The sequence below is a fragment of the Taudactylus pleione genome, unplaced genomic scaffold (genome assembly GCF_031769625.1).
Source record: "Taudactylus pleione unplaced genomic scaffold, aTauple2 ptg000032l, whole genome shotgun sequence".
Classification (NCBI taxonomy): domain Eukaryota; kingdom Metazoa; phylum Chordata; class Amphibia; order Anura; family Myobatrachidae; genus Taudactylus; species Taudactylus pleione.
Window position 1 is genome coordinate 31,272,426 of NW_028284434.1, and position 20,806 is coordinate 31,293,231.

The 20,806-nt window shown below is 44.9% G+C and overlaps 1 protein-coding gene across 1 annotated transcript in view; it reads right to left on the reverse strand.

The window, feature by feature from the left end:
* Nucleotides 1–20,806, reverse strand: part of PRKAR1B (protein kinase cAMP-dependent type I regulatory subunit beta) — a 246,294-nt gene that overhangs the window by 101,171 nt on the left and 124,317 nt on the right. Inside the window, exon 5 of the mRNA XM_088451867.1 lies at nt 9,972–10,033. Within this exon, the coding sequence (XP_088307993.1) occupies nt 9,972–10,033 (62 nt within the window). The remainder of the gene's footprint in view (nt 1–9,971; nt 10,034–20,806) is intronic.

Consider the following 20,806-nt stretch of genomic DNA (forward strand, 5'->3'; position numbering starts at 1 on the left):
AAGAAAGTGCGTACCCCACTCACAAGAAAGAGTGATAAGTTACTCCCATAGAGGTTTTTTTTAGGGATCCACCAACACCCAATATGACGTGTAAGTAACTTCCATAAGGTGCGTACCAGAACTCACATAAGCAGAATAATGACGAAATATATAAAGGTATCTTTAAAGTTATCCTTAAAGAACAGGTGGCGTACACCAACTTACTCAGAGTGGCACGAAAATCCTCACATCAAGGTATCTTTGTATGTCCACCACTAGTGTTAATCTCTCCATAAAGGTTGTTTCATCCCCAAAAAATGTGATTCTCCATGGTATGAATAAATAGTCCAAAACGAATTTATTTCAATATAACCACAATTCCAGAATAAAATGTATATGACCAGTGGCTAATACAAAACCAGCAGGCCAGCTTCTCAAAAAGGTTATTTAAAACATATGTAATGATGATAATCACGAGGTAAAAAAATGTTCAAATAGTCATACCTCCAGCGTTTATAAGTCACAGAATCCTCTAGGTCGACGCGCTTTTCGGCTCTCACTGGAGCCTTTGTCAAGACATGAGGATTATGGGACTCTATGTTGGTTATATACCGTGATCCACCTACCAGCATGTGAACAATATCAATTGTCTATGCATCAGGTGAAACTCATCTAGGGATAATTAATACCTGCGGGAAGACACTGCATCGAACACAGGAAACTGTTCCACTTTACCCTTGTGTCGCAAGAAACATCTTCCCGCATGGCAGGGACGCTGTATCTAGTTCCGGCTACTGGAAGTGATCCACGCGTCCTTTTAATATATGACGCCGTCAAACGGAAGTTGAAAATCAGGAGGCCCGTCACATGATCCAGACTCCTGGCGGAAGTTGGTAATATGGTGTCTAGGGTTGCCCATACTCGGACGTCAATAATGACGTACCGTTAAGCATGTGTGGAATCTTTCAATAACGTCACCATCTAAAGTCTTGCTTACGGAGGACACATATTTGAAAGGACGCGTGGACCACTTCCGGTAGCCGGAACTAGATACAGCGTCCCTGCCATGCGGGAAGATGTTTCTTGTGACACAAGGGTAAAGTGGAACAGTTTCCTGTGTTCGATGCAGTGTCTTCCCGCATGTATTAATTATCCCTAGATGAGTTTCACCTGATGCATGGACAATTGATATTGTTCACATGCTGGTAGGTGGATCACAGTATATAACCAACATAAAGTCCCATAATCCTCATGTCTTGACAAAGGCTCCAGTGAGAGCCGAAACGCACGTCGACCTAGAGGATTCTGTGACTTATAAACGCCGGAGGTATGACTATTTGAACATTTTTTTACCTCGTGATTATCATCATTACATATGTTTTAAATAACCTTTTTGAGAAGCTAGCCTGCTGGTTTTGTATTAGCCACTGGTCATATACATTTTATTCTGGAATTGTGGTTATATTGAAATAAATTCATTTTGGATTATTTATTCATACCATGGAGAATCACATTTTTTGGGGATGAAACAACCTTTATGGAGAGATTAACACTAGTGGTGGACATACAAAGATACCTTGATGTGAGGATTTTCGTGCCACTCTGAGTAAGTAGGGGTACGCCACCTGTTCTTTAAAGATACCTTTATATATTTCGTCATTATTCTGCTTATGTGAGTTCTGGTACGCACCTTATGGAAGTTACTTACACGTCATATTGGGTGTTGGTGGATCCCTAAAAAAAACCTCTATGGGAGTAACTTATCACTCTTTCTTGTGAGTGGGGTACGCACTTTCTTCAATACAGTGGTGTTCCTGTAACACCCCCCCTTCCCGCTGTTTTATTGCAAATATATATCTTCAAGTGTGTGTAACATTGGCTATGCATTTTTTCTTTTTTATATTCATCTGCACTGAATGAGAAAACTACATATGCTTCAACCCTCTGGACACACTCTAGAGAAATTATAAATCCTGCAAATGAAATTACAACCCGGAATGTATATTTTATATTCAATGTTCTTTTTTATGGTCTACATTTATTAGCGCCTAAATTCTTTACCTTTGTGTTCATTTTATTTTATTGTGTTGATTGTGTGTTAGAGGAGTAGGTGATATCCTCAAGAACTCAGGGGAATACTTTTGGGCTGCTTGTGCGCAGTAAGATTGTGGCACGACTATATATATCTTCCATTATATTTGTTGAATAACTGAAGTTGTCCATCTAATAGTACGTCAGTGCTGCATGCTTTCCTACTAATTGTTTTACTGCCTGTTATATCCCTCCCCTTTGCAATAATAGTAAAATTCGTATGTCCCAGGCTGCCTGCAGTCTACTACCACACTATGCTCGGAAGTATGCATGCTGACACCCAATATAGGCAGCTCTAGGACAGAGGGTTCAGTCATCCGGTGTCAGTGCTTACAGTGTCCCTTTCCCAAAGACCACTGCCCCACTAATGAGATCCCTTCTTCGCTAGCCTGCTACACATCTCCCCTAGAGATTACGCTCTGTAGCTAGACACAGAGGGAGGGATGATGCGCGTATTGCCGATGCCGCAAGCAGGGAGACAAGTGAATATCTCCACCTCCAGCTCATTTGCAGCTGGCTGTTGACTTCTGTATGATATGAACGATATGGGGCTGATGCAGAATTGTTGCCAAAACGGATGTAAATTGCTGTAAAACAAATGTGCATGGAATAATAGTGTAGTTTCACCTATATGCAGATCCGTAGACTTCTCAAGATATGCTGTGCCCCACGGACATAGGTGCTTGGTTTAGGACTAGTCATTATTATGAGTGTATATTTGCACCTGCATGACAGGTACATATGAATATTTCTGCATCTCTTCAACAGCTGAATTTACATAAACACACCCACACTGTACTAAGCCTATATTAGAATGTCCCTCCCCTTCTCCATTCCACCTCTACAGTCTTGTGCAGGGGACACACTTGGCTGAACGAATGAGCATACACACATACTAATAGGCCCCACAATATGTCTGGCCTCAGGAACCAGCTGTGATGTTATTGTCGCTGGTTCCTGTGGCCAGCATATGGGTCGGTCGGTCGTGTGTATACGGAAAATCTTCCAGATATATTGCATCTGCCATGCTGTAGGGCCGATCTGTGAAAGATGTTCACAGAGATATGTGTGCCAGATGTACTGAACGATATATCGTTCATCGGCTGTACGAACGATAGATCGTGCAGTGTGTTCCCAGCATAAGGGAGTGGTAAGCATCAGATGCATGCAGTATCACATATGAATGCGTCTACTTTTTGAGCACACACATAAGGAAATCATGCAAGACACGCCACAAAGGCTGGTGCTAGTTATCACTCTGCATCAGCCCCTATGTGGCTGCAAATCAAGGCCATTCAAGTAACTAGAAAATAAATATTTGTTTTGTTACTGAGCATGGCATCGGCAGCCTGCTCTGAACTTGACATATACTAGAATTTACAATCCTTCCTACAGTTACAATTAATAGGATAAATGGGCCCGATTCCGATGTGGACGTTAATGCACGGCTGCGAGTAAGCGCTGTGCAATACTGTCCTACTATAATGCAAATGCAGCAGGAGGTGTCTGTTTTGTACAATGGTCCCGGTCGCTGCTCCTGCTCCGCCCCCCAAATCCTGCAGCATGTCAATCATGCTACGGCTAAGGGGGGACTGGGAGCGTTCACCCAGGACCCCTTCTGCAAATTTGCAGAACGGGGACCTGTGCACCGCAGACACCCAAACCGTGGATATGTACGTAAACTATTGGGTTGCTGTACATATGAGAATCAGGGGCGATGATGGATATTTAGCTGCTATTATATTTAGAGATGTCAGATGCTAATACTGTGATAGAATGCCTGTCATTACAGAGATCTTTGCTCTCTAATGGGACCCATCCATCAGAGATGGATTGCCGCGATCCCGCGATACTGCAACCGGGCATCGCGGGATCACAGAAATCCACCATGTTGGATTTTCCCGATTTGACGATCGCAATCAAAAAATGATTGCGATCGTTAAAACGGGGACATTGACTGAGAAGTACGTAGTGCATGAGTACTTTGCTTTTGTGAATCATATTCCTGCTCAGATGTTACTGACTCAATTAAATTACATAATCAGCAGTATCTGAGGTGTGACTGGACACTGAGGAGTATATGTAATAGCCTGTAGGCATCGGCATCGGCGAGTCCTGTGGGAGACTGCCTCATGCTTTAAAGTAGCAGTCATTTAAAAGGCAAAATCAACCTGGTATTGCCTGTTAAATGACTGCTACTTTAAAACATCGGGCAGTCTCCCACGGGACTCGCTGATTAAATCAACTAAATGAAATCAACAGCCACCAACTGAAAATGCTTTAAAAAATAAGAATCAGAACATGAGATCATAACATACTGTATGGAGTCAATTCAATAAGTAGCGGGTTTGTATTATGGAACTCGCATACATTGTGTGAATGTGCACACCTGAGAAATGTGTAGAAATGCAAATTTGTGCGGCTCGCAGCAAGGCTGTGTGAATTTTCTACAGAAAGCAAACTTGGAGAAGTGCATGGAAAAGTGGGGAAACCATCCTGGGTCCTAAAAAAGTGGCAACTCATACCACATTATACCAAAGTTCCGGGTATGACCCGGGGGTTGGAACAGGGTTTCAATCCAGATCAGACCCGGAACTTCCCCCTTTCATACTGCGGCATCGACCCAGGATATTCCTGAGTCAGCGCCGTTCACACCGGAGCCGGGTTTGCAGTAACCCGGCTCTTCCGGCGTTGCAGTGGATGCTTGGAGATGATGTAATCTCCAAGCGCCACTGAAGCTGGCAAATTGAGCGGCATACAGCACGATCTGGGTCATAGTGACCCGGATCGCACCGTTTACACTGCAGGGTTCCACGGGAACGACCCGTGGCCAACCCTGCAAAGTACCCGAGTTGGAACCTCGGGTCCCTGGACCCAGGTGGATCCATTTACACAGAAAATAATCCCGGGTTGATGCGCATCACATAATCACATAATTTACACCTCCACATACCTGTCCCACATCATTTACACCCCCAAATACCTCTCTCACATCATTTACACCTCCACATACCTGTCCCGTATAATTGAACCCATTAATGAGCTTTTTAATGAAGTTTATCTGAAAATTGACATTTCCTTATTAGCAAATTTATGTTATTTAAAACCTCTCCAAGTGCGTGATATTCATTGGGAGAGGTGTATCACAGGTTATGCACTGTGTTACCTTAAAATAAAGACTTTCCCTACTTTTTCATCTGCTATGGGGGCTGCGCAAAAAAAAGCAATGCCAGTTTGGAAATTAATTACAAATGCAATTCGCGGTGCGAGTTCGCTGTGAGAACAGCTGACAGGACCCAACTCGAACCTAATTGAATCGACCCCTAAATTTATAGTACTCACTGAGGAAGCCTCTAGCAAGTGGTGAAAGCATTTGCACTGCATTAAGATAATAGACGACCACTGCGCCAATTTTTTTTCTATAATCCCTTTGCTGTGGATGACAAGTGGGACTCGTCTTCTGCATATACCTTAAAACTGTGGATGAGGAATCCCAATAACAAAACAGACACTTTCTTTCTCCCTATCGAGACCAGTCACTGGTGAACAGTCGCTGGCAGCCATTGAGGCAGTAGCCAAGTAGTGACATCCACACTTCAGTTTAAATTAAAAAAAAAGTAATGCTAGGGAATGTGAGGAGGGATTTTAAGTCCCTATATCTCCCTCACTCTGGAACCTAGATAGATGGGTGCAACTTCCTCAGATGCCTCTCAGATGTAGCAGTGCGCGCCCTCTTCAGCACCGCATGCATAGGTGTTTCTTTCGCAATCCCCCTGAAATACTTATTCAAAAGAAGGCAAGTATGGAGCAAGATTGGTCGCAAATTGAAAACTCTTGGTACGACATTTTTACTGAAGTGGTGCAACCAACCCAGGAAATCTAGAGGCCTTTCCAGTTATTTAAGTCAGATTTCAAAGTTTCCAAAAGAGATAGGAAGTTAGGCCCTCATTCAGAGCCATACGCTCTGAGCAGAGCGCACGCTCTGAATGAGGGCAGTCCTCCATAACTATGGAGCGTCCTCCTGGATGCTCGTATAGCTGTGGGTCACCACCCACAGCCTATACGAGCGTGCAGTTTGATCGCCGCGATGGTCTTGACCATCGCGACCATCGAAACTGCGAGCCGGAGCCTGTGGTTGAGGTTTTCAACCGCAAGGCCCGGAGTGATTTTGGCTCTATCAGAGCCAAAATCACTCCCACTGACATCACTAGTGATGTCAGTGGGCCGGCTTCTGACGGGAGGCGTTCCCATGGGAACGCCCCCATCAGGGAGGCACGCCCACCAAAGGGGGCGTGCTGTCAATCAACATCGACAGCACGCCCCCTTTGATCAGACACAACGAGCGAAGGAAAGTCCTTCGCTCGTCGCGTCTGGCGCATGCGCACGACGGAGCTCCCTCCGTCGTGCGCAAGCTCAGTGCAGAACATCGACCCACTTGCGAGCGGACAGCCGCTCGCGAGTGGGTCTGAATCAGGCCCTTAGTTCATAGTTACCTACTTTTGCTGCTGCCCCCTGGGAATCTCAGAGGGAGAAGTGCAGGGAGCCAGTGTGGGGGAGCATAGCAATTTAAGGGTGGGGTTAACAAAGAAATGTGCTGCAAATTGTGAAATCATGCCCCATCCCACCTACTTCACTGAGCAAGAGGACAGTAGTGATGGCCATCAATGGCTCTAACATCAATTATTTTTTTTTAACAATCGGCAAAAAAAAAATGGACGATTTAATCATTGATGGCTGTGTATGTGCAGACTTTGGGGCCGCCACTGCAGATGTTTGATGACATTGATGGTGCAGCATCAATGGCCCGCCAATGATGGCAAAAACACTTGCCATCGCCAATAGACTATCAATGGTTGCAAAATCATCAATGGTCAATGGCAGAGGACGGGTTACTCTCATAGGGGCCCAAGGGGAACTCAAAAAAGTTTGTGACTCTCCAGGATATTCTCGGAGAATAGATATCATACAACTATTTGTGCCATCTAGTTGAGTGAACTCCTAAATATTATAATTAGCACGACAGAGTTTGAATTACAATTAAAATGTATCTGTACTAGTATAAAGTGTCTGTGTACTTTATTCAATCAAGAGACAATTTTAATTATGTAACATCCACGTTAGTTCTTATTCTGGATGTGAAAGACTCCACCATAATTGCAAATATGAGGTGAGATAAGCAGAATTCTCTGCCTGTGCCATTGTTAATGTCGAGAGTAAAAGAGGTGGTGAGATATAAGGCAGATTTGCCTCTGCTGAGGTTGCCTCACATACCCACGTGGTATAGAGTTTTATTGCATGTGTGGCCAGGAATCTCGATGGAACGGCTTCTCCATCATCTAAGGCACAAGGACAGGAAGAGCCTGAGAACTTTTATTGTGGATCAGGTCAATCTTATCCATTGCCTGTAAACCCAACTGGGTCAGGGTGAACTACAGTAAATATGATCTTCCCTAGTCTACATGGTAGAATATTTGCACAGACCTGGTCTACATTTAATAGCCATGGTATATTCTATTCTATAAGAGACATTTTAATAAAACAGCATGTCTGACTGGACATCCAGCTCCATCGAGACAGGATACAGGACTGTCCAAAGCATAAGGTTAAACCTAGATCCCAGGTAATTTCTGTGTTGAGTGGTTGTCATTGAGTATTAGGTTAATGCATAGGTAGAGATATGGAGTAGAGAAATGTGTGTAAGCTCTTATATGTGTCATAAAAGTTATATAGTCTCAAAAGGCTCTATTTACTACAATCCGCATATTGAATGCAGATTGTAGAGTGATATTATCGACTGAATTTGCATTGCAAATTTAGGCAATATCACAGGGATTTACTACAAATCCCTTGCAGGGACAGAGCTTGCGATAAAGATCTGTCCCTGCGAATCCCATCCGCACACTAGTCACGGTATTTTCGCAAAAAACAGTGACAAAGTGCCCACGCATGCGCCGACCGGCCGCCGCTGCCACCCTCCCCGGTGCTAAGCTCTGCCCCCCCACAATTGCGGACCCTCCGCGACCCCCCTCTCCCCCCCACGACCCTCCCTCTCCCTTAATTACACTTACCTGCATGATCCGGGCCTCCGGTGATGTCCTCCATGCCTCCGGTCAGGTGATCTCCCATACTGCACTGGGACCCGATCACCTGATGACCGGGCCGCAGTGCACTTTGGGATTCCAGCTGACCGGAGGGAGAACATCACCGGAGCCCCGACCACCGGTCCCTGGAGTCAGGTAAGTAAAAACATTTTTTGACAATTTTTTTTCCTTTTTTTTTACAGTAATCAGCTTGCGGTCTGTTTAGACCACACAACTGATTACTGGGACTGACTCCCGGCTCTGCTCTGCCCGTTAGAGAAGAGTAGGAGGCCGGGTACCGGGGGAGACCCTGGATAACGCCACCTCCAGGTGGCATTATCATCACAGGGCTTTCCCCAATATTTTTTTACTATTTATTTTTAGTAACTTTGGTCGGATCACATTTCCCCTTTACAATCATGGGAAATGCGATCTGCTTACTAAAAATAAGTGATACTTAGGGGTTGGAGTAGAATTTTAAGAATTCTACTCCAATTGCCCTGTAATAACTATAGGTGATACTAAAATAATGTGAAAAGGGTGTGAAAACACCCTTTTTCACTTTATTTTAGTAAAAATAATGTTAATAAATAGAGCCCAAAGTGCTTATATTATTTTGTATTCATTAGCAATGTGTATGGGATTAATCAAGGCAGTGTTCAAATTAACTAAAGACACTTCATTAAATAAACCTATTGGGGCTCAGGCATAGCTGAATGCAAGTCAATCTTTGTGGACAAGCTTTTGCGTTTTTGCACATACCCCAGAGCTGAGCGCACATATACACGGCCGAATCAAGTCTTGTGTAGATCAGTCACATCTCCCCTCGTGGTTAAAGGGGCATAACTTTGTGGTAATAGGGTGTTAACATGTAGGCTAAGTACAGTGAGGGCATATTGATGGCACTGGGGGCTATGCAGAGTTGTGTATACAGCTAATTGTATCTGTTTTCAGAGTGATCTTTTGCACCAGGGACAGAAACAGTACAAATGTGCAGCAATGATAAGGACAGATACCAATGGTTATCCGACCACAGTGGTGCACACTCTGCATAGACTGTATATTTAGTTCTGTACACACAACACAAGAGCAATTACTGTAGACTTATGTCCAACTTCATGTTTACGTGTTACATGTCTGTAGTATTTTCATTCTTTATTCTCAATTTATTTAAGGTAAGTAAAAATAAAACAAGGAAAAAAAGAAAGGGAACAGTAGGGAATGTTGGGAATCTCATCTGACAGCCCACAATGCAGGTATGGCTATGTACAAAGGTTCTGATTCAGAGATGGACGCTAACACCACAGCTGCTGTACATTTATACACTGTGGCTGTGCGGAAATATGCAAATGTCACAGCTGGCTGGATTTCTATGGAGACGCCCATCAGAGGCTTCGCAAATCCAAAACCACAAAGACATTGGTCGCGGATCAGTCTATTATCGGCCTTCTGGGCAACCCTATGGTCACGCTATATGGCAGCGGAAACTGGGACGCCGAGGCCATTTTTAACTGCATACCGGTCACAGTCGCATGCTGATACACACCCCAAAAATGGTCTCAATACAGGTGCGCCTCAGTCACCCCCCTCCCCCGCCATTGCCACCCACAAACAGCCCCTACCTGTCAATCACTTTGCAAATAAATCCTCACTGCAAGCGACAATGAATATGACACTTGAAGCATGCGCAGATCACCGATAATCGCTCATATGCATAAACATCTGCATTGCATTCATCTCCGCATCAGGCCCAAAGAGAGCAAGACTGAAGGTTCTGTGCACTCATGGTTAATGAAAGCAGCCCATTTATGTCATTCTTACCTTGCTGTATCACAGTTTCGCCAGCAATGTGATTGACAGGGAACATGGCATCAAATATATCACTGAAAGAAACATAAGAGATGTGAGTGATTTGTAACTGAGATGCAGGTTTATTTAGCATGACAGGCTGTCTAGCAATGTTCAATGTATTATGCAGTCTGACTCTTATTTACTTCCTAAAAAACTAATTACAAGCAGGTTTGAAATCTTAGAATGTATATCCCTATGCATCTTTTGCTGATGCAAGGAATTACAAGGCATCTGGAGATCCTAAGACATGTCACTCTGTAGTGTACACATGGAACTGAATCCTGATATGCAAAGCTCATTCCTATCATATTTTTATGTAACAGTCAGCAGACTCTCTCAGCATAGCACGCTCTATGTTAGCAATAGGATTCTGGATGCCGGCACATTGGTAGCAAATAACAGGAAGGAAGGATTGTGCCTTATACACCTATAGGTTTATGTACCAAGCCATATACCATGGATCCCGGTGACAGTCTCACTGGAACCTTATGCTATACTACTGTACCAACTTATATACTACTTATTCTTACTGTTATAATGCAAATGTTGCAATTTTCTAATGATTATAATTAAAAGAGAATACATCATTGTGATCTATAGATGTGATCAGTCATAGATCTAAAAAACAAGTCCGGATGCAGCACAGCCTATATTTGGCATCTTAAGGGGCATACACACGGTCAGATATGTCAGATGAACGACTGAATGACTGAACGATTGAACGATTTTTGACTGCATTAAAATGAATGGAAATCATCCAAAACTGACTGCAAACACATCAGATGTCAGATATCGTTATCTGACAAACAGGAACGCGCATCGCGCATCGTTCATCGTTGCACACATGTCATATATGAACGATTTTTAAAATCGTTATCGTTCTGATCTGAAGAAAAATCTGTCCATGTGTATGCACCACTAGACTTGGCAAACTATGCACAGTTAAGTATACAGTGCCTTGCAAAAGTATTCACGCCCCTTTGCATTTTTCATGTTTTGTTGCCTCACAACCTGGAATTACAATGGATTGTGTGAAGGTGTGCATCATTTCATTCACAGAACATGCCTACAACTGTGAAGTTGTGTTTTTTTTTATATTGTGAATCAAACAACATTTAGGACAACATAACAGAAAACTTCAGCGTCCATAACTACTCGCCCCCCTAAAGTCAGTACTTTGTCGAGCCACCTTTTGCGGCAATTACAGCTGCAAGTCGCTTTGGATAAGTCTCTATGAGCTTGCCACATCTTGCCCCTGGGATTTTTGCCCATTTCTTAAGGCAAAACTGTTCCAGCTCCTTCATGTTGGATGGTTTCCGCTTGTGAACAGCAATCTTCAAGTCTGACCACAGATCTTGGCTTTGATTAGGCCATTCCAACACATTTAAATGTTTCCCCTTAAACCACTCGAGTGTTGCTATAGCAGTATGCTTCGGGTCATTGTCCTGCTGGAAGGTGAACCTACGTCCCAGTCTCAAATCACAGGCAGACTGAAACAGGTTTTACTCAAGAATATCCCTGTATTTAGCACCATCCATCTTTCCCTCGACTCAAATCAGTTTCCCAGTCCCTGCTGCTGAAAAATATCCCCACAGCATGATGCTGCAACCACCATGTTTCACTGTGGGGATGGTGTTCGTGGGGTGATGGGATGTGTTGGATTTGCGCCAGACATAGCATTTTCCTTGGTGGCAGAAAAGTTCAATTTTAGTCTCATCTGACCAGAGCACCTTCCTCCATACATTTGGGGAGTCGCCCACATGCCTTTTGGCAAACTCAAATCGTGTCTACTTATTTTTATCACTAAGTAATGGCCTTTTTCTGGCCACTCTTCCATAAAGCCCAGCTCTATGGAGTGTACGGCTTATTGTGGTCACATGCACAGATACACCAGTCTCTGCTGTGGAACTCTGCAGCTCCTTCAGGGTTACCTTTGGTCTCTGTGCTGCCTCTCTGATTAATGCCCTCCTTGTCCGGGCTGTGAGTTTTGGTGGGCGGCCCTCTCTTGGCAGGTTTGTTGTGGTACCATGTTCTTTCTATTTGATGATGATGGATTTGATGGTGCTCCAGGGGATCATCCAAGAATTGGATATTTTTTTATATCCCAACCCAGAATTGTACTTCTCAACAACTTTGTCCCTGACTTGTGTGATGCCTCTTGCTTAGTGGTGTTGCAGCCTTTGGGGCCTTTCAGAAAAGGTGTGTTTATATTAACAGATCATGTGACACTTAGATTTCACACAGGTGGACTTCATTTCACTAATTATGTGACTTCTGAAGGTAATTGGTTGCACCTCAACTTTTGAGGGGCTTCGTAGCAAAGGGGGTGATTACATCTGCACATACCAATTTTCAGAATTGTATTTATAAAGATTCGGTTATATATACATTTTTCTCATTTCACTTCACCAAATTAGACTATTTTGTGTAGATCCATCACATAAAATTTAGAAAAAAAATTAAAAAAATTACAGGTTGTAATTAACAAAAAAGGTAAAAAACCAAGGGGGGTGAATACATTTGCAAGGCACTGTATAAGAACTAGACAAGGTGACACAAATAAATTAATTGAGTAAATGGAACCCAACAGAGGATGTTATAGAGGCACAGACCAAACAGAGAGACAGAATTCTGAAAAGTAACCAGCATGAATACTTGGGACTGTGGCCCTGATTCAGAGCCGGACGCTCTGACAGACCATCGCGACCATCGGGCTTGCGACGAGACCCTTGTGGTAGGGTCTCGTGGCCGCAAGCCCCAGAGAGCTTTCGGCTCTAACAGAGCCGAAAGCTCTCCCACTGACATCACTTGTGATGTCAGTGGGGCCGCCCCCAAACGGTAGGCGTTCTCATGGGAACGCCTCCGTCTGGGCAGCTACCCCCCCGGCCCGCCCACCAAAGGGGGCGTGCTGTCACTCAACATCGACAGCACGCCCCCTTTGGTGCGAGACCCGGAGCGACGGATTGCGACGGATTTGAGCATAGGTGTATGTAGACACATCTGTACTACACACCCACCTAATGACACACCATTACATTTTACTGATACCCCTTTTACACCTAAACTCCGGGTCTGACCCGGAGTTGGAACAAAGTTCCTATCCGGATCAGACCCGGAATTTTGCCGGCGCCGACTCAAGATATTCCCGAGTCAGCGCCGCTCACACCGGAGTCGGGTCTGCATAGACCCGGCTTTTGCGGAGTGAAAGTGGTCGCTTGGAGATGACGTAATCTCCAAGCGCCACTGAATCCGGACCAATCGGCCGGCTAGCAGCGCACTCCAGGTCATCGTGACCCGAAGTGCGCTGTTCCCATAGCAGGGTTTCACGGGCTACGCCCGTGTTAAACCCTGCTAGTTACCTGGGTTGGATTGCCGGGTCACTCGGCCCGGCGATCCAAACCTCTCCCCTTTTACACCAGGGAGCTGCCCGGGTTAACCCTTCAAAAACCCGGGTTTTAGCTCCGATGTAAAAGGGGTATAACATAGTTATGGGCCGCTGTACTGAGTTCATCTAGATGAGCAGGCAAATCATACTGTGACAGCATTGCCTTATTATAACCACACCTTCCTTTCTCTCTCTGTCTCTCTCTTTTTGTTAACCTCTATTCAATTAATGTTGTTAATTCTGTGTAAAAGAGGTGTGGTTTGTGGGTGGCACCAAGAATTTCCCCCTATAGACTACAATTACATAATCCAGCCCCGCTTTTAGTTAACATGGTTCAAAATGTTAAATCATTTAAGGACTCTAAAATTAGAACATATACAAAATGGCTAACATAATACACTGCTGAAGACTGATATGTTGTTACTTCATTGCTTATAACATACACTTGCTTATTACTTTTGTTTCAATAACTGCATGTGTGCTTCATTTCCTGTGTTATCTGTGTATTTGACCTTCTTTTCCTGTATTGCTCTCATTGTATGTGACCTTTATTTCCTGTATTGCTATCATTGTATGTGACCTTTATTTCCTGTATTGCTATCATTGTATGTGACCTTTATTTCCTGTATTACTATCTTGGTATGTGACCTTTATTTCCTGTATTGCTATCATTGTATATGACCTTTATTTTCTGTTTTGCTTTCATTGTATGTGACCTTTATTTCCTGTATTACTATCATTGTATGTGACCATTATTTCCTGTATTCCTATAGATATGTGCTCTGTTCTAAAGTGATATAGTATAATACTTTATAAATAAATGATTAAAATAATGTTAAAAAGAACATTATTAATTTTACAATTTCTATCGCTCCTGGTGACATGTAACACTGAACCGTATGCATTATATTAAAAAATGTATATATAGATCATTAGATTATGACTTTTCATTGCATTTTCCTTTCATTATTCCCCACATCCACTGCACCACTCCTTGCTTCAGTCATACAGAGTAAAGGCAATACCCAGTTTATAGACAGTCACAGTAAGGTAAGGAGATCGGTGTGATGGCACCATCACGAAGATGCAATTCAGTTAAAGAAAGGAGTTTCCAATAAGACAGAAAAGACCTGCTGAAATAGAAGCTTTATCTTCTAATTGGAGGGTTACTGCCCATTACATTCACACAATTTTTAAATATAGAGTGTAAAAAAATCACATGGGAAAGAGCATTTGAACCAGCAGTATGACCTCTCCCAGGCAGGCTTTCTTCAGCCCATCACCAGACTGTGACAATAAGCCAGCCCAACAGCTTGATTGGGAAGCCAAGATAGAACTAATCGTTCCAAAGTTGGCTTCCTTTACATAAGTCTACTGCTGTAAGGGCCTGCTCAGGAGACAGCACTGTGCGTTGGAAAAAAGGCTTTCTGCCAGGTATACAAGCCACCAGGGCTGCCATCAGAAATTGTGGGGCCTGGGACTGATATAATAGGCAGGCCCCCCCTACCCTTCCAGGAAATTTCTTAAAGCAGCCCTAATGGGGGTGGGTCTGTCTGTGGAGGGGAAGGGAAACTCCCTAATTGAGCCTGGCAACTGCAGGATGGTATATAGTGATCATATAGTGATATGATCGGGGTAGGGGTTCCTTCTCCTGGGGTAGATGGACACCTCCTTACACACAGCAGCCAGGAAACAACACTCCAGTCGTGGGTTTTCGTGCAAGCTGGTCAGCACCAGTTTTTATTGTGCAACACCAATAGTCAAATAAACCAAACATAAAATAAATCGTAGCCCGGCTGGGCACTGACTAGACAGGTAATTTCCTCTCTACAAGTGGCAAGGCCTACTGCCTCACCACAAACACAGCGCTTTCAACAGGTCCCAGGGTCTCTGAATAAACCTCAGTGTCTGTCCTCCCCAGGGTGTGTGAGACACTGCATCAAAACTCTTAAACAGCTATACTGAGCCACTTCCAGGTGTAATCCCTAATTAGCCTGCTCTCAGGCTGAAAGGCCTAACACCTGAAACGGCCCTGTGGATGGAGCCCTCCCTTCTCTCTCACTTCCACACCCCCAGGACCCATTCTCTGGCTTTTACCAAGAGCCGACACTCAGATCTGTTTGTAAAACAGACTTTTCCGGGGGGGTTAAAATACATATTACAGGAATCTGGGACACATATACACGCCATCCCTAACTTCTCCAGTGCTCCTATCACAATATATATATATATATATCTATAATCTATATCAGGGCAGGCGGCAATTTTAGGACTTATTCACATCAATAAATCGCGCTATAAGTGGCTCCGACAATACAGATAAAGCTTTGGACTAAAACTTAATGTCAGGGCTAAGGTGTTTAACACCTGGGAATATGTTCCTGTGAGTGTCAGTCAATGTGGTCCAATATATATATATATATATATATATATATATATGCTAATGGGTGGTCTGGGTTCTGCTCAGTCCTCCTGGGCCCCAACATTCCTACTTAGGCAGCTGAGCTCCAGCAGCCAGCCTACTTCTGGCCCATTGTCTTCTTGGGGTCCCAAGATGGTGTAGCGCTGTCATCATCGCCAGAGGAAGGAGGCTAGCAGGGAGAAGGGAGCAGCGTGTATTTGTAAGTAGTCCGACACCTGAAGGCAGTTGGTTGGGCAGAGAAGCTGGGCTGGAGCATCCTCACTACAGCCCTGCTTATGCACATGCGCAGATGCTCAAATGGGCTAAATGCTGCCCGAATGGAGGTCCGCAGCCTGACATCCAGTGTGTTTGTATCGGACCAGGCAGTGGGAGACAACCTGTGTCTGTTGCAGCATGGCAGACAACGAACGGGCCCGGCACAGAGGGAAGGTGTAGGAGCGGGCGGCGGGCCCTTCCCTCACTGTCTGTGTGGGCCTGGGACTCCAGTTCCGGCAGTCCCCCCCTGATGGCGGCCCTGCAAGCCACTACGTGGCAAAGCAAAACTAAAAGAACCCAGTGGCTGGTCCACTTAAAACTATGTCAAAGTTTGGAGAGATAATGTACAAACCACTCAGCTCCTAACTGTAATTTTTCAAACACAGCCTGTAAAATGACAGTTGGAAGCTGATTGGTTGATATGTTCTCTCCGTCCACTTTATTTTTAAAGTTCATATCCTTCACATTTTATTGTGATACTGTTGTGTTACATATGCTATCCCGAATACTGGGAAGCTGGGATATATTTCCCTCGGCACATGTAGCGGAGGCAGGAGCCTCTAGTGAATGTAGCGTACTTACCAACTCTTTGGCGAGGTCAGCTAAGAGGGCAGCTGCAGGGGGGGGGTGAGAGCGGATGGAGGGGGAACACCCGGGTTGAGGGCGGTGGAGGAAGATGCAGGAGACTTTCCTACTTTTCCGGGAACCTCCCGACCATTCTGGGAGAGAAGGCAAGTATGGCATGTGGCAATAAATCTGGTAGGAAGAGAGGACAGCCGAGCCAAGTGCAAAGCATGCCCATGGGCGACTAGGCCACAGTCCTGGAGCCTGCAATCAGCTGCACATGTATCCTATTAGTAGCTCTTTAAAATAAGTCAACTTCAGGCTTAGTGCCCCCTTAATGCATATACTGTACAACTCCAATGTGTTCCCCAATATCAAAAGAAGCGGTGATTCAAAATTGCTAGCATACTTCATGATCATACGTTTTCAACTTTTTCACTTACACAACACTTAGGGCCTTACGTGGCAACATTTGGGAATTTACCCCCCCCCCCCGCCCGGGGAGCTACAAGTAGTAATTGCAGGAGATGTTGTGATGTGATAAGTATCAGCATGTCTTTGCACCAGCAAATATTGGCATAAAGACCCAACTGGCTGTGCCATGAGGACATCTCGCTGTGAAGCCCCCGTTCCACCCACTTCATTAGGGAAATGGGTGGGGTCCAGGAGGGTGTCCTGCTCTCTTGAACGTCAAAAACTTTTGGAGTACACAATTATACTTAGGGCTCATGGTCGTAAATAGTGTGCAAGAGGTGCCGCTGCCCAGGGCGGAAGTTAGAGGGGACGGCACAGTCACTGCCCTGTATATGGCCTTCGCACTGACAAATCATTGTGCTCTTCGCTTTTAACAGTGCCTTAACAACAACCTAGCATAATGTACTATAGGTCTGACTCAGTGTTGTTTGGTATTGCACAGGTACAGGGAAGCGGCTGTGCAATACCATACAACTCATATGCAAATGCAGCAGGAAGCGTCTGGTGTAAATAAAGCGTCCTGACTGCATCGCAGATACGAGTGCTGAATCCTAAGACGCAGTATCGGAACTTATGTGTGACCATCGGCAATCTGAGTAACCCTGAGGCCTACTTGCTGACTTTACAGAACCCCAACCCGGGAGCAGCCGAGGAAGGAGATTCTGCAAACATATTCGGGGGGCGGGGCCGAACTGTACACGTCATTAAGCCCCGCCCCACTACAGTAAAATACCGCTATTCGCAAGTCCGTGAGGAGCGGTGAGGCTAAATGACACAATTTGCGTCATTTTAGCCCCATCCCCTCCCAATGGACCCGTGAATTCCTAGTACAGTCTTCCTATCCAGGATGCGGGGGATCTGCCTACACTTTCAGGGGTGCAGGAAGCTACCCGAAAAATAGGGAGCATCCCGCGACTTCCGTTAGTGTAGGCAAGTATGCCCCGAGGTAACTCAGATTACCCCTTCCAGCTCCGTAACCAAGGCCAGGACGTCTCCATGGGTAATAGCAGGCCATGGCCTCGGCACTCCTAACAAATGAGGGCAACATGCTCCTGTTTTCTGCAATAGCAGCCTGCCCCCAAATGGCAGCAGCCTGTCAATCAGGCTGAGGCTTTGGGGAACTGTGAGAGATCTCGCAGAGGGAGACCTGCACATGTAAAGTACAGATCCTGTGCGTATACGCAAGTCTCTCACAATCAGAGTAGTACGCAAACCATCAGGCTTGTGTACTACTCAGAATCAGGCCCTATGTACTTAATGAACACCCTGTAGAACTCAGTTATATTGTGGGAAGGCTAATGCTCATGAATGCTCAACCCAACAATTGAAGTTAGTGCCTGTACTATGTATTTGCTTACATTATTGTTTGGACTATAAGAAGTAATGTGTGATAATGAGGCTTACAAGCATTGAACACACAATACTAAAGCCAGTGTATTCGTGCCCTTAATCAGCAAAGTCTCTCATAAACTTTAATGCTTCCTACTTTGTTTGGACTTTGTAAAGTAGACAGGACCTAGGGCTGAAAATATACATTATCCTCTCCTTCTACTACTATTACTGCATTGCCCTGACACATCAGCAACCCCTCTGACTAAATCTCCTGACAGCTAACAAGTAGTTGTGTCTGACGCATGCCTCGTTCAAGGATCTGTCGTCATCTCAGCCGCTCGCCTGAAAATGCACCTGTCATCTACACAGTGGAAGTAGCCATTTTGTGGTCTAAACCAATATTTATGAAAATGCAACTTATAAATTCACTAAAAACCTGTGACATCACTGCGGCTGAAATCACAGTGATATAGCTGGTTCGTAAATACTGGTTTAGTTAAATGCCAACTCCACAGTGCTGCATGTCAAAGAAAAGCTAACACTATTTTAAAAAATGTTACCTTTGTTTTTGTCTAATGTCACTATTAAGAAATTAATGAGTCCACTGACAGAGTTCACCATGCAAAACAATTCCCATTGTCTATCTTCTTTTACCCATTATTCCTTGATCCTTTCCCAAATTCCTGCTGTCAGTCATTGAGAGCAATATGTTAAGGGCCTAGTGTCAAGTGGCATTCGTGAGATCACTGGTTGCAGCATCGGCATAGTATGGTGGCATGGCCAATTAGGACAGGGAAAGGTGGCAGTCACAACTACCTAAATCTGCTCATAGGGCCTGATTCAGCAAGGAACGCAGTTGCTTATACACACGCAATTGCTCGATTGTTGCGTACTGTGCATGAGTATATGAGCATATGCCTACACTTTGTTTCTTTCTCAGACTCAGGGCCTGATTCAGACCCGGTCGCAAGCGCTGAGCGCTCGCAACCGGGTCAATGTTTGCCCACTGGGCATGCGCATGACGGAGCCGGGAGCTCCGTCGCTCCGGGTCTCGCACCAAAGGGGGCGAGCTGTCGATGGTGATGTCAGTGGGAGAGCTTCCAGCTCTATTAGAGCCAGAAGCTCTCTAGGGCTTGCAGCCACGAGACCCTACCACAAGGGTCTCGTCGCAAGCCCGATGGTTGCGATGGTCTTGACCATTGCGACCATCAACCTGGCCTCTCGCTATAGCTGTGGGTGGTCACCCACAGCTATGCGAGTGGTCAGGAGGCCGCTCCAAAAAAAAACCTGATTCAGAGCAAGCGCTCTTGCAGAGCGTCCGTCTCTGAATCAGGCCCTCAGGCCACTGATCAAAATTCTATCAATTATTAAATGTCAGCCTTAAGATCCTTACAAAATTTTGGCCATTAAGCTTAATGTTGACTTCCCTTCCTTGATCCATTTGAACCAGGTTGGCTTTGTCCCTGGCATCAAGCTGCAGGCAACACAGATGAAATATGGAAATACAGGTAAGGCAAAAAAAATTCTGATAAAAGAGAAACAAATGTGACTGAAGAGTGGGACAGTTGTAAGGGTGCATCAGTATGGGCAGTGTAAGAGAATGTAGGGTAGGTGTAAGGGTGCATCAGTATGGGTAGTGTAAGAGGGTGTAGGGTAGGTGTAAGGGTGCATCAGTATGGGTAGTGTAAGAGGGTGTAGGGTACGTGTAAGGGTGCCAGTATGGGCAGTGTAAGAGAGTGTAGGGTAGGTGTAAGGGTGCATCAGTATGGACAGTGTAAGATGGTGTAGGGTTGGTGTAAGGGTGCATCAGTATAGGCAGTGTAAGATGGTGTAGGGTAGGTGTAAGGGTGCATCAGTATGGGTAGTGTAAGAGGGTGTAGGGTAGGTGTAAGGGTGCCAGTATGGGCAGTGTAAGAGAGTGTAGGGTAGGTGTAAGGGTGCATCAGTATGGACAGTGTAAGATGGTGTAGGGTTGGTGTAAGGGTGCCAGTATGGGCAGTGTAAGATGGTGTAGGGTAGGTGTAAGGGTGCATCAGTATGGACAGTGTAAGATGGTGTAGGGTAGGTGTAAGGGTGCATCAGTATGGACAGTGTAAGATGGTGTAGGGTAGGTGTAAGGGTGCAACAGTATGGACAGAGTAAGATGGTGTAGGGTAGGTGTAAGGGTGCATCAGTATGGGCAGTGTAAGAGAATGTAGGGTAGGTGTAAGGGTGCATCAGTATGGGTAGTGTAAGAGGGTGTAGGGTAGGTGTAAGGGTGCATCAGTATGGGTAGTGTAACAGGGTGTAGGGTAGGTGTAAGGGTGCCAGTATGGGCAGTGTAAGAGAGTGTAGGGTAGGTGTAAGGGTGCATCTGTATGGACAGTGTAAGAT